The following is a 20,456-nucleotide window of genomic DNA, read 5'->3' as shown; positions in this document are numbered from 1 at the left end:
CATTATTTTATAATTAAAATCAAAGAATCTCAAATATCAGTGATGAACACTATGGAAAGATATATGCGTTTTAATCATCTATATGAATTTAATAGCGACCATGGTCAATACTAAAACGGCCAAAAACAAAACGTGAGAAATTCAAAAATTATGGATTATATATCACTACTCACTGTGCATGTGATGTGTGTTATTCGAAAATAAGAAAGACCGTGTAACAACTCAACTCGTATATTCTGCAGCATGAAATGAAGACACAAACATAAACAAATCCAGAACTGAGCGGAACTGTGGAAGAGGGTTTTTCAAAATAAAATAAGTCATGGAAAAGTCACCTAAGAAATTTTGCATACCAAAAGATACAGATGATTCTTTCGAGGACTCAGTATCAGTTGTAAGTGCTTTTCTTTTAAAAAGCATGCATAATCGAGATTTTGTGATGAAATACTGATATGACTTTATATTACAGGCACCTCGCTATTTTAAACCTGGGCAAATAATTTGTGAATCTAGCAGAGAAGAAAATACTTTATCCTCAGAAACTAACACAAGTTCTGTTCCTGATGCACCTAAAATTGAAAACAAACAACCTAATGTAACTGAAAAGGTCCCACCACGAAATAATGTTACTGAAAGAAGACCACCCACAACTCTATTTCAGAGCGAATTTGAAAATCTTAAAGAATCAAAATTTTATGATAAATCAATTGAAACTTGTTCGTAAGTATGTAAATATATTGTGAACTTTATATGAAATTCTTTAACTTTCAATGGGTTGAAGTTTCTTTTCTTTTTTGAAATTTAAATGAGTGTTTAATTGAGCTTTCTGATTTAAAGAAAAGTCATTTAATATCATGAAATAATAAATACTTTTAAATTTTTTTGGTACCATTAGAACAAAATTTTGAGGCTACATTGGCCTTGTAATAATATTTTGGTTCAAGATCAAAGATTTTTAGTTTCAAAACCCTTTTCCAGATTAGGATCTACCACATATGTAGATTTGGTGCACGTTAAATTGGACATTAGGGATCAGATCTTATGTAATGCAGAAGCATAAAGTCTGGTACAGACACAGATGTTGTCCTTATCATCTGATCATGATCATGAACTATGAGGTCCATCCCATAATAGTTTTCATGTTGATTCAAAATTTGATATAATTAAAGAAAAATAATTTGTAATTCTTATTAATTTTAGTAGTTGAATGTTTTGTATATGATCTTAAATAGTTTTACACTTTCCTGTTCATACAAAATCATATAATTTAACTTTGAAATATAAATGAACATATAATTAGGCTTTCAGAATTAAAGAAAAATCATTTAGTTTCATAAAATTATAAATACTTTTAAAGTATAAGGCTATGAAGTGTTTTGAAAGTTAGATACAATGTGCAAAATCAAAATTAAATAAATATGGTATTAAATGATGTCTCTGTCTTAAAGCTGAAAACAGGACGCTAAATTAAAAAAGATAAAAAGTGCAAGCTCTAATTTTATAGCATGTAATAATTTCCATCTTAATCAGTATCATTCAAGGAAAAAAAAAATGTGTTATCTGAGGAATTCAGAATACATTGCTTTAATCATTAATATTTGCTTGAAATTATATTCAGGCACCACAAGATCACTTTATTTCCAAAGAAGTTTGCTGCTTATCAAAGATTTGGAACAAATTAAAGTTTTGTCACATTTGAAAAGAGCTCTGCCTTTTTGTATACAGTCTAGAAAAGAGATTGCTAAGAAATTCTTCATAGATATATTGATGTTGATTGTTCTGCTAATATGATCAACATTCCAATCAATACCTAATTGAAGAAATAGGTAGCAATAAATACAACTGTGACTGAAGCTATATTGCTTGAAAATATTTCTAAGTTCTGAAAAGTCTCTGGATAAAGGTGTATTTAAAATTGATATAACCTGACATGGAATGTTCAAATGAAATGAAAAATCTAAAACAGAAAAGACAAATGCATTAATGTTTATTATCAGTTCATATGCAGAAAAATTAATACAAAGGAAACTGAATTGCTTGTTTAACTGTGATATTAACTGAAGATATATCTAATGTTATATAGAAAAAAAAAAATGTTTAAATTGAAGCCTACAAAACAAAACGTTTGATTGAAGAGATGCACTGAAATTAAGCAAAAGAACTTATAATTTTAATATTGCAATATTCTGTGTGTGTGTGTATATATATATGTATGTATGATATAAAAATGTGAGGATAAATCTTGAAAAGTTGCATCAAAAAAAATTATTTCATATGAAGTAGCAGCTCATTTTAACAACCCTCTGTAGACAGAAATATCTAAAAAAGACTAAAATTTGTTAAAAAAAAAAAAAAAAAAAAAAAAAACATGCATAGGCAGGAATGGAAAGTCGAAAATTTGTAAAATGATTTGTTATCTCAGCATTTTTAGTTAGGATTGTGAAAAATTTCAAACAAAACTTTTAATTTTAATCATTTTGAAATGCAAATGCCTGTATGTAACAGATGTCTGCAAGATGCCAAAAGCAGATGTCTGTATTTAAGAAAAGCAAAACAGTTCTCAAGAAGAAAGATCGATCATATATATGTCTATATTTCGTATTATATATGTTTCTGTATTATATTTAATTTTTATAAATAGAAACTCATATTAGAAATTTATTGAATTCATTGATATTACTTTCATTATATTACTTCTCTTCTGAAATATTTGCTTCATTTTTTTTTTTTTTTTTCTTCTTTAATTTACAGCTCTGGAGTTTCAGGAACTTCTCGGAGTGTTTCTGCTCTCATTGTCAATCCTAGACAGGTAAGAGTTATTATTATTATTTTGCTTATTTTTAAATGAAAAAATTAAATTATTGTGTAAAATCAATTTATTTTTATTAATTGGGAATTATAAAGCTTTCAAATAAAAGAGGAAAAAAACTTTAATTTCTTTTGAAAACTTATCTAACATGTCCTGCATTTAAATGGATTTATTTTGTGTGTGTGAGGGGGAGGGGGTATTCGAACCTGATGGCCAAACCTCAGTCCAGTCCGTACCACAGGAATTTTGTCTTGCTTGCCTTTCCTTCTCTGTGTGCCTTACAGATTTGATTTAATCTTACAGCATCCATGTCAAAAATTAGAGTTGATGAAACAAGGGAAAGACAGGGGAAGGGGGGTACCAAGTAGATTGGTACATGATAGCAATTAAAAATGAACATGTACGAAGTAGATTGGTACCCCTGGAAAAAAAATATTTTCAGTCTAATTACTTATAATGCTTTGAGGAAAAATTTATATTGTGTGTTATTTTCAAATAAATAAAAATTTCTTTTATTTAGTCAAGAAATATTTTGCTTCTTGGAAAGAAACTCTGACATTTAATTTTGTATTCTTATCATATATATATATATATATATATATATATATATATATATACTGTCAGCAACACTGATTTTATGTGAAGTTCATATTTTTAAATTCTTTTCACTCTGCATAATAACTGCATGTGAGTTATCATTTTTTAAATGCTCAGGTATCTCATATGTTAAAATGGATTTTTTTTATACCAAAGATAAGAAGATATACTTGCTTTAAATGCCTATGCAAAAAAAAAAAGGCATAGGTATTTGCAGGAAATAACACCTATTAACAATTAAAGTAATTGTTTCATTGAATTATTTTTAGTATGGTGAATCAATATTTTACTGCTTATAACTAGAAATCTATGAGAATTTAATTTTCATCAATATTCAATGTTGGAGATATTGTAATAATAATGATATAGTTCCTATAATTTGGTGAAATAAAGTCCTATTTCATTTAACTTTAAAGGTAATTTATAAAAAATATGAAACATTTAAAACAAGAGAGAGATGAAGAAGATTTGCTTCCTTCTGTATTTAATACATTAGTTATAAATATTTTGATTCATTTTCTCCCATCAGAAATTTTCGAATAGATGGTGGTAGTTTCTTTTTACTATATCAAGAGAAAAAAATATATATACTGTTTATTAAATCAGAATGTTTTCATCTAAAACGTAGTCAAATATATGGCAATTGTTAAGAAATAATTTTGTATGTATCAGTCTGTATTTATTTTATTTTTTATCAAACTATTTAAATTTAATGGTTAAAACTGATTTTTTAATGGTTTTAAATAAAATTAAAAATATTTTTTAATTATTATTATTATTATTGTAAAATTCGTTTTCTGTAAATTGGGATATTATGAAAGAAATGTAGAATTTTTCCTAAATTCTTTTCTTAATTAAAGTTTAATAGAGTTTAAATCAGTGGTGCTTTTATTATTTGATTAAAATTTGCTTTAAACTAATTTCTAATCATTTGTTTAATGAAACAGTGTGTCTGAATCATAAGACCATTAAGAGAAATGAGTATTTTTATATGTTTTAAATATTTCTTGGTTTGCACACAAAAAAATTGCTAATCTTTATCATTATAACTGAATATTATTTTAATTTAACAGTTGATTCTTTAATTTGTGTCATTTTTGAACTTGTACTCTTAAAGGTATGGAACTACTGAATTTTAAAATTCTATTTTATTAACCAATTTTAATTTTAGAGAGGAAATCCTCTTCTAAAACACATAAGAAATGTTCCTTGGGAATTTTCTGAAATTGAACCAGACTATCTTATGGGGAAAAGTGCATGTGCTTTATTCTTAAGGTAAATATGAATATTTACTGTTACTATCAGAAATCTTCTATATGGTTAAACTTAAAGTGATAAGCTTAACCTATCTTATTATAGTGCCTATAGAATTTCTGTGATTATAAATTCATTGTATATTTTTCATATTAATTAATAATAAGAATTTCATAATAAGAATATCCATAATAATACTTCTTGTAAAAATACAAGTAAAAGTCATTTCATAAATTTTATTTATTTAATTTCTAATACTTCTGTACCACTTGACACAGAGTATAAAATATAAAAGGAAAATGCACAGATGAAATTATAGTATATGCTTGATTTGAAGGCTCTCAACTCAATAGATTTTAGATTTAATACATAAAATCTGGTTAACATTCTAATAATCTTCTTTTAATACCTCTGAAGTATGATTCTATTAATATATCTACATTAAATGTCTTGCATTTATTCAAAACAATTTCTTATGTGACGTCTTATTGCAAAAATCTGTCATTACACATTTCATGATTATTTCTTTCATTACACATTTCATTTAATTGACTTCTAATTTTATGATTGCACTTTCATCCTAATTAATTCATTAATTTGAGAGTTTACTATTTTCTTTTACAAAATGAATAATGCATGTGACATTGTATATCTATTTTAAATGCATAGTATTTCTTTCAATGAATGGTTCTTAAATTCTGATACCAGGAAATTTATTTTCCTTCATTTGCATAGAATATAATCAAAGTAAAACAAAAAGTACTGTTAGAAATATCTAAGAATTCCATATTCAGATATCATCTCACCAAAACCCTTTTTTCAAAAGCTTAAAAAAAATTAAATGTTTTGTCTGCTCTTAATTTCCCCTTTTTATTTTTAATGAATATAATTTGAAGTTACCTTCAGAAATATAACATTATTTATTATTAAAATTATAAAGGGCAAAAAAAAAATGTGTCTTGGGGTAAGTTGATAGATCTATATCTCCCACTTTATAATATAATACAATATTATTACAGCAATATTTTGAACTCTAGTAAATATAAATTGAAATACCCATAATGAATATTTAGTTGCATTGATCTAGGAACATTATAACACACTTATATCAATAGTTTTTCTGAATGAAAAAGGAAGAATAAAAGTAATAATAATAATTTATTTCCTACCTAAAAAATTTCTTTGGAAATTTAAACAAAGAGGAAAAGATAGATTTTTAACCAAGCATTAATTCCATTTAAATCTCCTTATATTTTTCCATATGCATGATAATATCTTGTTTAATTTAAAGATAATGTATCATTTCTCCGTTTTAGTCTTAGATATCACAATCTTTTTCCAAACTACATACATGACAGACTTAAAGCATTGGGAAAGTCTTACAGTCTTAGAGTTTTACTTGTGCAAGTTGATGTGGTAAGTTGAGCATATTATTGAGTTTTTGTCAATAAATATTATTTTATTATGACAGTTAAATAACATTTTTTTTATTTTATTCATATGATTAAAATAAAAATATTATTTAAATGAAAACAAGAATTTTTATATGTTGTGTTTATAATTTCCTTAGGCTGAACCAAATCCCCCTTTGAAGGATCTCTCTGTAATATCAATATTAGCAGACTGCACATTAATGGTTGCATGGAGGTATGTTTGTAAATTTTTATACTGAGATTTTTGTCTTGTATAAAAACTGAAATAAACCCAAGTAGCATTAAGATATATGTATAATAAACCAAAAAATATTGCACTCTTTTACTAAACAAAAATATTAGAGAAATATCAGTATTATTCATTAAATGATAGATTTATTTCAAAACTGATAAATTTCATATGTTTTATTTTAATAGCAAAGATCAAATTCATTCAAATTCATTGAAGGTCCATATTAATTGTTTATTTCTTAATTGCCATCAATATAGAAGGTAATTCAAATCAAAGTATACCTGTTTGGAATGTCATGGCAAGAGAAGTATTATTAAATGCAATATATTCATATTTGGAGTATATATATATCAGACCATTTCTTCATGGCTCTACCAATGAAGAAAAGAAAATGAAAAGTCAATAATTTACTTCATTATTACTTTTTTTTTTTTTTTTTTTTGCATATAGATTGTTAGTCTTACACATATATTAGTGGCAATGCAATCAAAAGACACCAAACACAAAGATTTTGCAGTTTTTATCAATTTTTTTTCACCATTGTGCTAGATCAATATATGTAGTCATGTTATGGCATGACCCACAATGATTTTTAACTGATCGGGACTGATGTTGCATATGTGCAAGAGGATATAGATTTTCAAATCTACCAGAGTTTGTATGCTGCCTGATAAACTGTGAGGTAACTCCAAAACCAGTCCATACAGTAATGTGCAGAGACATTTTTTTGGATCTATTGATGATTCTCGATAGATGAGATACAACAATTTTATATATTTATTATTACACGTATGTAAAAGTGAATCTTAGTCAGAATTAGAAATTATTAGTCAATAGAATGTTTCACAACTTCCTTCCCAAAAAGTCATTATTGCCAGGTTTTAAATCTTATAAGCAACAAATCTTATTCAGGTAGGTTTTGAGCACTATCCATATTCACCTCCATTCTATAGTGCATGACAAATCCAGTTACCTTGAAATGGCTCAAATATTAGATGTTCATGCTTTGTTCGTATTGGTCTGTTTAATGACAGCAGTTGTGTCATCATCTGTTGCCGATGTATCTAGGCTCTTCCCCCCCCCCATTGGTCTGCTTGAACTGAAAAAGCTACTAGTTTTCTCAAACATTTAACCATATGCCATAGAGCACATGGTGTTATTGAATTTTTACACAAAGATTTCTGATTTCAGTACAAGCAAAGTGCTTTAGAAGAAAACATACTCTGGCAATGGTGTTATTGAATTTTTACACAAAGATTTCTGATTTTAGTACAAGCAAAATGCTTTAGCAAGAAAGCATACTCTAGCAATGAGAGAATCATCATGGCGGTCTAAAAATGTTCAGAACTTGTTCACTCTCCTTTATCTTTTTTATTTCTTTGATGGCTTTTTTTGCAAATTTGGTACTGTCTGTTCAGATGAATATTCAAATTCTGACCTAGATAGCACAGTTTGTGTACAATAAAAAATAATAATAAGGTTAATTAACAACATTTCATATTCTGTTCTTTATTGATTTTGTCTTATTGAATTTTCTTCACCTTAAATCAGCCTGAGCATCTGATTTTCACATAATGGCTTTTGTTTAAATTTTTTTTTTCTTTTGTGCCAATCAATTTGCCATGGTCTAATACGTATAATCACCAAGTATGAAAGTGTTACATCCTTTGCTTCTCTCACCAGGGCATCCCTAACAGAAATACTTTAATTTGAAATATGTACCCAGTAGATATGAATCGCTTAATCTGAGCATTACGTCCCACAGTCATATCCATGCAAGCTTAGTTAGAGCATCTTCCTCTGTAATTTATTGATGGTTTATAATTGCATCTATTACTTTAAAATACAATAAAACTTTGACTTTGAGCAAGGACATGCTTTCGATATGGATGTGGTTATCATATTGAATATGAGCAACATAGTATTGGAAAATTAATAATTTAATTAACAAAGAACTATTTATTTAATTCATTAAATCTTTATCAGCAAATTTTCAAGAGAAACCTTACATTAGTTTTAATAGTAGCATAGAAGCTATTTATTAATTCCACTTTTAGTTGTACAAATAGAACAATAATGAAAATTAGCTAGCTAGAATTTGATTTTCACAAGTGTTTCTTTATATCTTAATTTTAAAATCTATAGATTCAATATTAAGCCTCTACATTTAATAAAAATAACCTTATAGTTTTGATAACTGTTTTAGTGAGGAAATTCATTTCTAAATATTCTGCTTTTCTTAAAAGAAATTATCATTAACTAAAATTAAGAAAAAATTAATTATATGTCCATTTTTATCATGTCTTGGTGTTTTATATTGTATTGAAATTTTTAGCATGAAAATTTTTGATGCTTTTATGCATTTATAAAAAAAAAGTTTGCTACTTTTAGCATTTGAAATTTTAATTTAATTGAAAAAAAATCAGAAAATTTAAAAGAGATTTTTTTTAAATGAAATCACAATAAAGTATCTAATTTTTTTTAATTTGAAAAAGAGAAATATCTCATAATAAAATTAGAAAATAATTATATCTGAAATAAAAATGTGTTATATTATTCACATGCATAATTATCAATCTTGTCATTTATTAGTATGAACATATTTCTAGATGTATTTGGATTAATTTCTATATTTACAAAAACATAGTTAAATTTTTTACAAAAACTAAAAGTCAATGTGTTTGCTAATTTTTCTGTAAATTAATTTTCTGTAATAAACATGTGTTAATTTCATTTCTCAATACAATTTTCTTTTTACTAGTGCTGAAGAAGCTGGCATGTACCTTGAAACTTATAAAATGTTTGAAAATAAATCTGCAGACCTCATTAAAGAAAAGCAAGATAGTGACCATTATTCTCAGGTAAAACTATCAAATATACATGTAAAAAATATATTAATGCTACATCATATATAATGTAATACAACTAGAATTTGGAACTAAAAAGTTTTGATTGAAAAGGCATTACTATCATTTCAACTTGTTTAAGTATGCCTGGACAAAAATGTGCCATTACAAATTTAGCCTGAAAGTTCTTTAATAAGGTGTTTTTTCAAATATAAGACCTAATCAATAAATAAACCCTAGAAAGATATTTCAGCATGCTCACCTTAGAAGCATTAATTAAGATAGCCTATTGGATGGGCATCAACATTTGATTGGTTAGTGCTGAATAATCCTTCAATATGTGTCTGCATTTTATCATCATAATGGACTTAGATGAGATCAATTTGATTCATAAATATTCAATAGTTTTAAGGAGAATAATATTTTGACTGTTACATAAAATTAGAGCATATAAAAGGCTGATTTATCAAATACAAGAAAATAACTCTTGAAGACTTCCAGATAAGAATTTTTTTTTTTTATGGTCAAAATGGCAATTAGAATAAGTTAACTTCAGTGAATAAGGGAGATAACATAAACTAAGCCCAAATCAGATCAGCAAATATTATTTTCTGAATTGATATACACCATCACTAATAGATTATTATTAGAAGAACAAAGAGTTTATTTATTTATATTCAAACTTCAGCTCTGTAAACATCAGCTAATATTCAAATGTTCAGAGCATCATAATATTGGCTGAACCTTTGGTGGTATTAACTATGATTTACATGAATAAATATACATTAATAAATGTAAATTTTGCATAACAACAAACCAAATGCATTTTGAGATATGAAAATTAAAATAAGAAAATGTAATGTAAGTTATGAAATTACTATTATATTCAATTTAAGAAATAGTGACTAAATTCTAACATTATAGTTTATTGAAATTTCTTTTTATTTAAGTCAGCTGAATTAAAATTCGTGTGTAAGTGTGTGCACGCATGCATTTAATCAAAAATAAGATTTATTTTAAAAAATATCTTATATAACTCTTTCTATTGCTCTGGTAAATAAACCACCAGATTCATCAATTTTTATAGATTTAGGTTGTCCTATATTCTTATCAAATTTGTTGATGAAACAAAGTTCTATTGAATTTATTTCATATCTCGCCCCATAGTGAGATGTATAATTAACCAAATCAAGTTCGATAAATCACTTTAAAAAAAAATTGATTTCAATCTCAAAAATATTTTAATATACCATTAAGAGAAAAAAAAATGGCCTTTTAAAAGGTTAACTTCCTCAAGTTAATGATTTGTATGTATTGTAGATAGTTTATTATGCTTTGTAGAATTTTACAGATGGACATATAAATCATATAAGCTGTAAAAATTTAGATGTGTCATGCTCTAGATACATTTTGTGAACTCAATTCAGCCGAGATTGCATAAATTGTCCACTCTGAAAATCACATCCTGAATCTGTAATTGATATCTTAAAAGATGATATATTGTTAGATATCTGGTTCTTCCATTTTTATTTTATAGCTTATTGATTGCTTAACTACAATAAGGTCAATTAATAAAACAGATGCCACTGTTCTTCTTTCAAATTTCAAAGTAAGCATTTGTGTTCTTTTCATTCTTTTTAATAATTTATCATAAGAATTATTTGATATTATGGTTGAATTTTTGCTTCACAGACTTTGAAAGGCATTGTCCAAGCTTCTGTTGAAGATCTAACTCAATGCCCTGGAATGGGACCTTTGAAGGTAAGCTAGATGTACCATTTAATAAAAGTTTTAACTAAGAAAAAATATTTAAAATAAAACTTGAAACTAAGACAATAACACAAATAAGTTGATTGAATCTATTATATTGCCTTTAAATATCAAAGTTTTTTTTTCCTTTGTATAACAAAAGAATAATTACATTCCTCCCACCACGTTTGACTGAAACATAATAATAAATGCTTTATTAGCATAGTTCTAAAATTTAAAAAAATATAGCAAAAATTAGCACATTTGTGTATATTTTAGTCAAAAAGAAAATATGATCAGTAATTATATCATGTGTATTAATTTTTTATATCAGTGATAAAAAATAAATGTGTCTTGAAATTATGATTCATATGCTTATTAACTAAAATGTTTTTTGTCATCATTTCATATTGAGTGATTGATATAACCTTCTATGTTCAAAATTGAATATATGCTCCACTTAAAAAAAGTTACCATGTATAAAATGCTATTATTTTATAAGAAAAGAACATTAGAATTTTTCTTTTTTAATAAATAATTTGATGCAAAAACATGCAGCATATCACAAAACAAATGCAAATAAAACAATGGCATAAATATTTGTCAATTCAAGTAATGATTTTGATATTCATACTTCTAAAAATAAAAATTTCTTGTACATAATCTTCAGAATAACTGAAGACTTAAAACAGTTATGTCTAGTGCAATAATTTATTTAAACTGAGTATGGAAAATGTAAATCAAATAATGTTGTTTTATAAGAACAGATATTTAAAATCATGATTAGCTCTTTTTACATTTAACTTAGATGTTACAAAATAAAAATTTGCATTTGGCAAAATTGCTACATTCTTTGCAATATAGCAGAATACTGAGCATGCCAGAATTGAGAATAATAACATATTTATGTGCTTCTCCATAGCAGTTTCTTATAGTAAAATGATTATGACAAATATTCACAGTGCATAGTTTAACAATAAATATCTTTCTTGAGATCTTATTGAGAAGATGTCACCCTGAAAAAGAAGTGCATTGAAATAATCCATTAATTTAAACTTTACTATACAAGAACATCAATTACATAACAGTGAAAATTATATAATGATATTTCCTTTGATATCAGAATTCCTCTTTATTCAGTGTTTTGAACATGCCTACAGTGATAGGTATATTTAAAAAAAAAATCTATAGTAATTTTAGCTCTTTAAATTCTGGCAAAACAATTCTTATTACCCCCATTCCATCCCAGAAATCAGTACTCCATGGTCCAATTTGCAATAATATGAAGAAGGGGACTAAAAGGCTGACATTATAGTAGCAATTGGCATATGCACAGAGATTTATTGCCTGTGTCTTTGGATGAACTTTTCTAAAACTGTTCATTCATTTACAGTTAGCATTTAAAATTCATTTTTGATGAAAAGCTAAAAATAATAGAGTAGTCAAGGTGTAAAGCATGTTCATACTGTTAAAAAATGTGGAATTTCACAGTCAATGATAATTACTATGGAAGGGTAGGGAAAGGGAGTAAAGAAATTATAGATGCTGTAGGGGAAAAAAAGTGGTTAGCAAACAAAAGCAATTTAAATAAGCCATAAATGCAGATATTAATAAAATATTTAAGATGGTTTTATATACGACAATACAAAACTTGCTCAATAATATTTGCATCTTTACTAGGCAATAGCAATTTCCTCCTCTCTTTTATGTAGACTTTGATAAAAATGTTAGCTAAAGTTTCCACTTTAAAGTTTGTAAAATTAATTAGTACACATTGAAAGCAAAAATGTTATAACTATACAGATAATCTGTCTTTACATTTTTTTTTCTGAGATCCCAATATTATTATGAACAGATTTTATAGCATTAAGTAAAATAGATTTTTACTTTTTTATGCATATTTACATATACTTTTCAGGCTAAACGTCTTTATGATGCTCTAAGGAAACCATTAAAGAATACTGCCAAATGACACCAGCATAAATATAAATAATTATTATTTTGTACAAATTTATTATATTTACCTGAATGGTTTGTTTGTCCGGTTATGCATTTTACTTAAATCAAGCATTAACTTCATTGCTTCAAGTTCTAAACTCAGTCTAGCAATTTCATCTTTAAGGTTTTTATATTGCTGTAAAATACAATTTATTTGTAAATAAATAAAATATTTTGTATGAATGAAAGGTATGCTTTAATTATAAAAGTTTGCTATTATTTTATCAAAACATCGAGTTATTGGGATTACCTTGTTAGAAGCAAACATTTCAAATCTTCAGCATGCTAATATAACCTGAACCCTTACAATAAATCATAATTAGGCGATAATAATCTATAAAATTGTATACATTTTCTAAAAAAATGTTCAATATTTTATAAATATTGAAAAAAATAATAAATTATAAAGGAAGTTCCAAGAGATTTATCAGGAATGCTGGCGAACTTGTATTAACTACTTAAAAGCATAGGTTGAGTTAATTAATTCTCTGTAATGTATGAATATATAAGAGTTAAAAATGATTTGGCCTTTACACAATTAATGTAAGAAGGATGGGTATCATAAAAACACAAAATCATATTTCCAATATACTTCATAGTCTATTTGGTTCAGTTCTTAAAGCCAACAGCATTAAAAAAAAAAAAAAAATATCATAACTTTTCCATATTTTTAATAAGCTTAACTTTTACTTAACTAAAAATGTAAAGTATTCATCAGTCTTGTTTAAAGTAAATTATATTTATAAAGACAAAAAAAAATTAAAAATCAACATTTCATTAAACAAATTATCCTTGTTCATTAAAATAACTCTTGCTTTATTTAGTTCCCATATGAAAAAATATTTAAATAGCCTTCCTTTTATTAATATAAAATTTGAAAAAAAAAATTATGTATCAAATAATTTATAAAATTATACTTATATTTAAATTTATCTTTGAATATAAAGATAAATGGATGAAAAATATTTTTTAGTCCAATTCTGATGCTTACGAATTACATAAGAAAAATTAAACTGTAAATTTATTATTGCTTGTGATGATATAAATATCCCTAATAAAATTCTGTTCACTTAGAAATACTCAATAACAAAAAGGAATATAAAAACAAATATAGTTAATCAGTGCTTGTAAAATGGCTACAAGAGATCCCCTGAAAAAGAATTTAAGAGACAAGCAAAAAAATGAATAAAATTCAAAGTAGTCATTCTGAATTTTTTTTAAAAAAAATGAAGGAACAGCAAATTTTTTTTAATAAGTAATTAAAAACAATATGCTTGGTAGTAAAAATTATTTCAGGCTGATTAATCATATCTGCAATAAAGCATGTTAAACAATCTTAATGATAAATGCTTCAGTATACCTTATTGCATGTCTGAAGATCAATAAATGTATCACCTTCTTTTAAAGATGTAGCAGTTGTTGTGGTTTCTGGGCGTTTAGTTGGATTGGTATCTGCTAAACCTGCTTTTTGAAATATTTTTTCTAAACCAACTTGATATCCCTGAAAAATGAAAGATATTTTTTTATATTCATGCATGTTTTACTAGATTATTCTAAACAGTAAACTAAGATTTCTGAAATGCATAAAACTAAACTGCCACATAATAGCAAAATTTTTATAAAGTACTAAGCACCATAATGATATAAATATTTTACAGTTAGATTTTTCAAAGACTTCATCTTATGGTCTATAGTTTTACTGATCTGCAGGAACTTTCAAACCACAGCATATATTGTGTATTGAATTGGGAAAGAATTCTATTAATTTATATACTATTGCTAATATGCATCTCTCAAGGATTGCTTACAAATTTAAAAAGTAAATTGGGCACACAGAAATAATTGATATTTACAATAGAACATGGTGTTCAATACAAAGAATTATAGAGTCTCTTTTATCAGTGAATTAAATAAAAGAAATGAATGCACCAGATAAAGTGTCTAAAATTGGTTTAATAAAATATAAATTTGCAATTTCACAACAACAAATTACATAAATAACAACATACATAAAATTAATATTTCAGAAAACAAGTGGTTTTTTTGGAGGGGGGGGGGGCTTCTTATTGATACTGTATCATCATCATATTTACTGCATCTATTGTACTATGTATGACTTGTAATGTTTCTGCACTATTGTTAATTTACATTTCATCAAACATGTAATGTCTATATGAAATATGTCTTTCTTTTACTTAATTCACTTTCACTTGACAATGAATTAAGTATTTTCTGTAGCAGTTGCACTTACAATCCTATGTGGTAAAAATAACTAGTTTCTATCTGTTCTATCTCATTTAAAATAAATTTTTAAATTACCTTTTTGGAATCTTGTATAATAGCATTTACAAAAATAAAACTCATTTTAAAGACTTTCATCCTGCTAAAAATAAAATATTTTTTTATTTATGTAATATTTAAACTTTAAAAAACTATTTTATTACAGACAAAAGCTTTCCAACCACTAGGTTTTATTCTGATATTTGAAACAAATACTTATTTTTGAGTAACTAACAAGTGTTTTAAAAAATATAACACAAGTCAGTTAAGCATGCATTCATAAGAAATATAAGAAAGAAAAAATGGTTTTAGCTTATATGGTTTATGAAAGAAAACAATCTTTTAATATTTAAATCAAAATGTTTCATTATAATATAATAATTTCCCAAAACTTTTTTGGAAATTATTATATTATAATGATATTTGGTAACAGAATATCTGTCACTAACTTTCTTTGTAATATCTCCATAGTGTAACTCTGTTAGCAAATGGTTCCATTCTTTTTGTAATTCAGAGCTCAGCCGTGGATATACCACAAGGGCATCTTTATGACATACATATCTAGTCCTAAATAATGCTGAATATTGACATCTGGTAGGTTCAGTTACATTTAATAAAGTTTCATTAGGGCCACACTTCAAGGAAACCTTTTAAAAAAAAAGAAACATTTATTAAAATAGAAGTACCACTATTCATTGACAGCTTATTAAACTAAAAATATATTACTTTAACTGATCTGTCAATATCACCACATTGATCACCATTCTTAAAAACCATAGCTGCAAATGTGTTATTCTCTATATGCCAGTGACTCCAAATGCTGCAAATTATAAAGAAAAGTAAGTTAAAGTTTCTTGAAAAAAAAAAATGAAAATCACTAAATTAGCAATCAGTGTCTATCCACTAACTTTAAATTTAATCACAATACAATTTCTTATTTTTAATAAACAAGCTTGAATATATTTACAAGATTGATATTAAATATTCAAAGAATGCACAATATATTTGTCTATAGTTTCTATTTTGTGTAAAATTATTCTCTAGTGTTGGTAAAAGAGTTGTTGCAAGTTTTAATATTTTTTTCCTACAGTTATTATTGACAGATTATTAGGACATCCCAGACTAAAAGTATCCAAAAATCAGCTTTCAAAGAGAGAACTGCATCATTAATAACACATAGTAGTTAGTTTAAACACCTTTTTTTTTTTTTTTTTTTTTTTTGCAAATTAAAGATGTCAGGTGTGAGCAAGCTTTAGAGGCTTTGTAGATATTCCATATATAAATGTTTAGTTGCATTTAATACATTATTAAATTTTCTACAAAGATACAATGTTTCAAATCAATCAAATTTAGCTTAGGCCTGCGATGTCAAATGGCATTACAAGAGTAATGTGCTTTTCTAAGCATTTACCTTTTAATTTGGGTTGAAAAAGATTTAAAGAGGCCTAACTAGCAACATAATTTGGATTCTAATGAATAATTTCGATTAAGATATTAATCAGTCTGTAATAAATGAGAAGTATTTCCAATTATTTTTGTTTTGGTTATTTTGCTAACAATGTATAGGAAAAGGTCAATTAAGACCCAAACAAACAAAAGCTAATGACATTATGTTCGAAAATCTAGCATGTCAGACCATTGGAATCAAAATGTTGCTTTGTAATCAGCATGTGACTGCTGTAAAAAACAACAAAAATTATCTATTGAAAATATGATCAAGATAGAAAACATATATATAAAAAATAGAATAATCTGCTATAATAGTGATAAAGAACATATGAGTGTCTCTGAGGGAAAAAAATATTGCTCGTGCTTTTAAAGCAACTTAAATGAAAAATTGGGATTATAACCGAGGTGTCATTTGCCTTTCCTATGCCACTTAATATTGACAGAAGATGAAAAAAATCATATTATGCTTTGACTGCCATTTACTCCCACTAAACCATTACTTTGGGGTAACCATGGACTAAAAACTCCATAAATTCATTCAATTTTTAATCAACATTATAAAAACTGTATTTTATAATTCAATATTTCTAATAATACAATAATAAAATAAAGAAACAAAGATATCTATTATACTATTCAACAAGTATCATTAGAAGGAAACTAACAGCAACTGAAAAAAATTTAATAAAAACATAAAAAAATTCATAATTAAATAATTATGAATTTTTTATTATGATTATGAATTCATAATCATAATAAAAAAAATATCAATTAGCAATTAAAAACAAAACAATGAATATTAGATGCAGAGTAAAAAGAAGAAATTTACCCTAGTATTCCTTGATAAGCATTCCACCTGGGAGATATTTCATACTGTGTAAAATTTTGAAAGGGGCAAAATGTGTATCTATACCTAAAAAGAATTAACAATTCATTACAGAAAGTATAAAAGCATCATCTGCAAATTATAATTTCTAAATCACTTGAAGAATAATTAGGAGAAAATAATTGTTTCTTAACATTTATTATTCCTTATTAATATTATGAACATTATTCTTTATTAACATTAACATTATAAAGGGAATTGCCATTAATAAAATAGGATATTGAAAATATATTATGGTTACAATTCAATTTTTTAATCCCTTATTTTTATATTTTAGAAAAGCAGATATAACTTGTGCATTGAACAGAGTCATTATATATGAGAGTGCAAGTTTTTACTAAAGAAATTCGACTGTCCCAAAATGTATTGAATATTAATTTATTAATTATCACAAATCAACAAAATTTAGTAATTATAAAATCAAATATGCTAATTTTCTGGCTTTAAATGCATCATTATAAAACAAAATTACAAAAATTTATAACAAATATAGTAAATATTCTAAATATTAAATCATAAATTAAAGTTTCTTACTATATATGATTTCTATTAATATAAATACCTCTCTTCAGTTAAATTGTAGCACTTTCCAAGTAATCTGTGGAATAACTCGGGACCACTGAAATTAGCTGGAGACACAGAAGGAACTAACTTATTAGGATTTTCAACATCTACACTGTTGGCAAAATAACTGCAATAAAAAAATGAAAAAAATAATGAAAGGATTTCAAAAACTTAAAAAAAAAAAAGCTTTATATTCAATATATTAATGCACTTTTATATTTATCTTGTTGATTAGTAATACTTCTTTTAATACTTATGTACTTAATCTATTTATAATAATCAAATACTCTCCATTTATACATGATAGCCGAAAAAGTCAATTAAAATATTTAAATTGTAAGAACCAATTTAAATTAATTTTATTTATTTTTATTTTTGTAAAGCATGTATTATATCAGTTCTCTATGGTACATCATATATATTTAACATCTGAGATTAAAAAATTTGTTGAGGATGATAAGAATAATAACTTTTTTAATTATATCATCTTGCAAAAAAAAAAAAAAAAATAGATATGAAGGATAACACATTAAATAAAATCATGGAACTAACAAGTTTTGCTAAATAAATAAAGATGACGAGTAGTAAATAAAAACATATCTTAGGCATCAATCAGTAAAATGAACACAATTCAACAGTTTTTGAGTGAAAAGTGAATTTTGTACTTAAATGATATGATAAAAGATCAATATTTAAAAAGCAATAAAATAATGAAATACTTTTATTGAATATTTCATATACCAACAATTTAGTAATTTATAATTCAGTCTGTCACTGGAATTCCAATACCATTAATTGACATGAAAATCAGCATTCCAATATTAATTGACATGAAAATAAAAAAAAAATTAAAATACAAAAACTACTGTATTTTAAATATGTCAACAATATATTAAAAGAAAGAATATATATATTAAGGAAAAAGTTCTAATATTCAAATTTTATTACTATACATAAAAATCAGCATGTCTGTTTCAGCATGATTTCCAAATCAGTAAGGGTCTTTCCTGCCCTCTCCCTCTTCATTTCTCAGGTAATTTTGATGAGGCTTGGCACCTATATTCTTCACATGCTAATTGAAAATGCTATTGTATGGATAAATCATCTCATTCACTTCAGAATTACAATGGCAATAAGTTGTTTAAATACATATAGCAAATTCCAATTTTCTTCTTCTAGTTTAGTGGAATTGAGATGTTTAACAATTTGAACAGCAAAAACATATTTTTCTGTTTTTCGTGTTCAGTTTAAAAGCAAGTAACTTCCACAATATGGTCAAATATTTTTTTTAAAAGCTGGTTCATTCATATTAAATTTTATATCATTCATATTAAAAAGCTAGTATATTTATATTTTCTATATTGATAATTATAAAATTGGAATATTTACTGGGTTGACTATATTTAATAAATAGTTAATTGATGTGAAACTAAAGAAGACTGTTGGACACATATAGCTGATTGATGTGCTTCAGTCTATTAAATTATATATACAAACATAATTGCATGAAATCATTTGTAATAAAAATATAAGATATATTTCTTATATACTAAATGAAACAAAGTCAAAATTGCAAAAGAAAAAAAATAATCTTACCCATAGTTAGCAGTTTCTGTAACTACGCGCATTTGTACCAAGGATGCAGCAGTTACTAAAATATAAAAAATTGCAGATATATCTCATGAATTAATCAAGATTTAATAATAAAACTTTAATATATTAATACTGGTGAAATGAAATATATACCAACTGTCAAATAATCTGGAAGCTTAAATGTAACTTTCAAAATAGTGAATATGAGTAGATATATTCATTATAATTTTTGGATAAAACAGCAAAATATCATTTCTCAATAAGCGAAAAACCACTGATTTTGATAAATAAAACTGTATTAAATATATTAAGGTTACCGATATATATCAATAAATCAAGAAATATAATATGTTTTCTTAAAAAACACTAAATAAATACTTGAAATTGGATATAAAAACAATAAAAGAATTGTACAAACCTGAACACAAAAAACCTAAAACGAATAAATGTCCGAGGATCATTTTCAGCGTCAATTATACTTTATGTTTAAAACATATTATGACTAGTTCTATGATTCGCTTGATATTCAGATATTAAATGTCAAAATCTTTTTTTTTTTATATTCACATAATTCCATTTCTACCAATTATTTTTTTACAATCTTATACAAGCGCCGAAACAAAACAAGATGCACAACACACAATTTCAAATACACAACAAATAATGAAGGAATTTCATGGTATGTAAACAATATCACGTGACGGAGGCATTTCGAAACTTCAATTGCGCATGTTCTCTCCTGCTGCTATCCTTCACCCTGGCAACA

At 25.6% G+C, this 20,456-nt stretch overlaps 2 protein-coding genes across 4 annotated transcripts; one reads left to right on the top strand and one right to left on the bottom strand.

Annotated features, from left to right (window-relative positions):
- Nucleotides 1-251: 251 nt before the first annotated feature.
- On the top strand, nucleotides 252-13,076 carry LOC129984224 (DNA excision repair protein ERCC-1-like). Its single transcript, XM_056094088.1, has 10 exons — nucleotides 252-394; nucleotides 470-720; nucleotides 2,752-2,809; nucleotides 4,578-4,681; nucleotides 5,977-6,076; nucleotides 6,231-6,307; nucleotides 9,087-9,186; nucleotides 10,709-10,780; nucleotides 10,864-10,932; nucleotides 12,839-13,076. Exons 1-10 carry the CDS (start codon nucleotides 323-325, stop codon nucleotides 12,890-12,892), a joined length of 957 nt encoding a protein of 318 aa, XP_055950063.1. The 5' UTR covers nucleotides 252-322; the 3' UTR covers nucleotides 12,893-13,076.
- LOC129984304 (N-acetylglucosamine-1-phosphotransferase subunit gamma-like) lies at nucleotides 11,432-20,363 on the bottom strand. Of its 3 annotated transcripts, XM_056094198.1 has the most exons (9): nucleotides 20,109-20,360; nucleotides 19,694-19,748; nucleotides 18,096-18,224; nucleotides 17,477-17,560; nucleotides 15,925-16,018; nucleotides 15,648-15,845; nucleotides 14,279-14,419; nucleotides 12,945-13,054; nucleotides 11,432-11,936 (listed from the first exon to the last, which is right to left on the bottom strand). In XM_056094198.1, the coding sequence occupies exons 1-9, from the start codon at nucleotides 20,149-20,151 to the stop codon at nucleotides 11,918-11,920; spliced, it is 873 nt and encodes a 290-aa protein (XP_055950173.1). In that variant the 5' UTR covers nucleotides 20,152-20,360; the 3' UTR covers nucleotides 11,432-11,917. The 3 variants fall into 3 exon arrangements, with proteins under 3 accessions (XP_055950173.1, XP_055950248.1, XP_055950318.1); XM_056094273.1 differs by lacking the exon at nucleotides 12,945-13,054 and having other exon boundaries at nucleotides 20,109-20,363; XM_056094343.1 differs by lacking the exon at nucleotides 11,432-11,936 and having other exon boundaries at nucleotides 14,314-14,419; nucleotides 20,109-20,362.
- Between the last annotated feature and the right edge of the window lie 93 nt (nucleotides 20,364-20,456).

Source organism: Argiope bruennichi, chromosome 1 (assembly GCF_947563725.1).
Source record: "Argiope bruennichi chromosome 1, qqArgBrue1.1, whole genome shotgun sequence".
NCBI lineage: Eukaryota > Metazoa > Arthropoda > Arachnida > Araneae > Araneidae > Argiope > Argiope bruennichi.
Note: the sequence above shows the minus strand (reverse complement) of the source record. Positions and strands in the feature narration are given on the sequence as shown.

Bases quoted from the DNA above. Each gene is read 5' to 3' on its own strand.
- LOC129984224 (XM_056094088.1), top strand. From the start codon at position 323: ATGGAAAAGTCACCTAAGAAATTTTGCATACCAAAAGATACAGATGAT. The intron at 2,810-4,577 runs GTAAGAGTTATT...TTTTAATTTTAG, and splicing joins TCATTGTCAATCCTAGACAG to AGAGGAAATCCTCTTCTAAA. The intron at 6,308-9,086 runs GTATGTTTGTAA...TCTTTTTACTAG, and splicing joins ACATTAATGGTTGCATGGAG to TGCTGAAGAAGCTGGCATGT.
- LOC129984304 (XM_056094198.1), bottom strand. From the start codon at position 20,151: ATGATCCTCGGACATTTATTCGTTTTAGGTTTTTTGTGTTCAG. The intron at 14,420-15,647 runs GTTAGTGACAGA...TTCATTTTTCAG, and splicing joins ATGGAGATATTACAAAGAAA to GGATATCAAGTTGGTTTAGA. The intron at 13,055-14,278 runs GTATACTGAAGC...TGTATTTTACAG, and splicing joins ATCTTCAGACATGCAATAAG to CAATATAAAAACCTTAAAGA.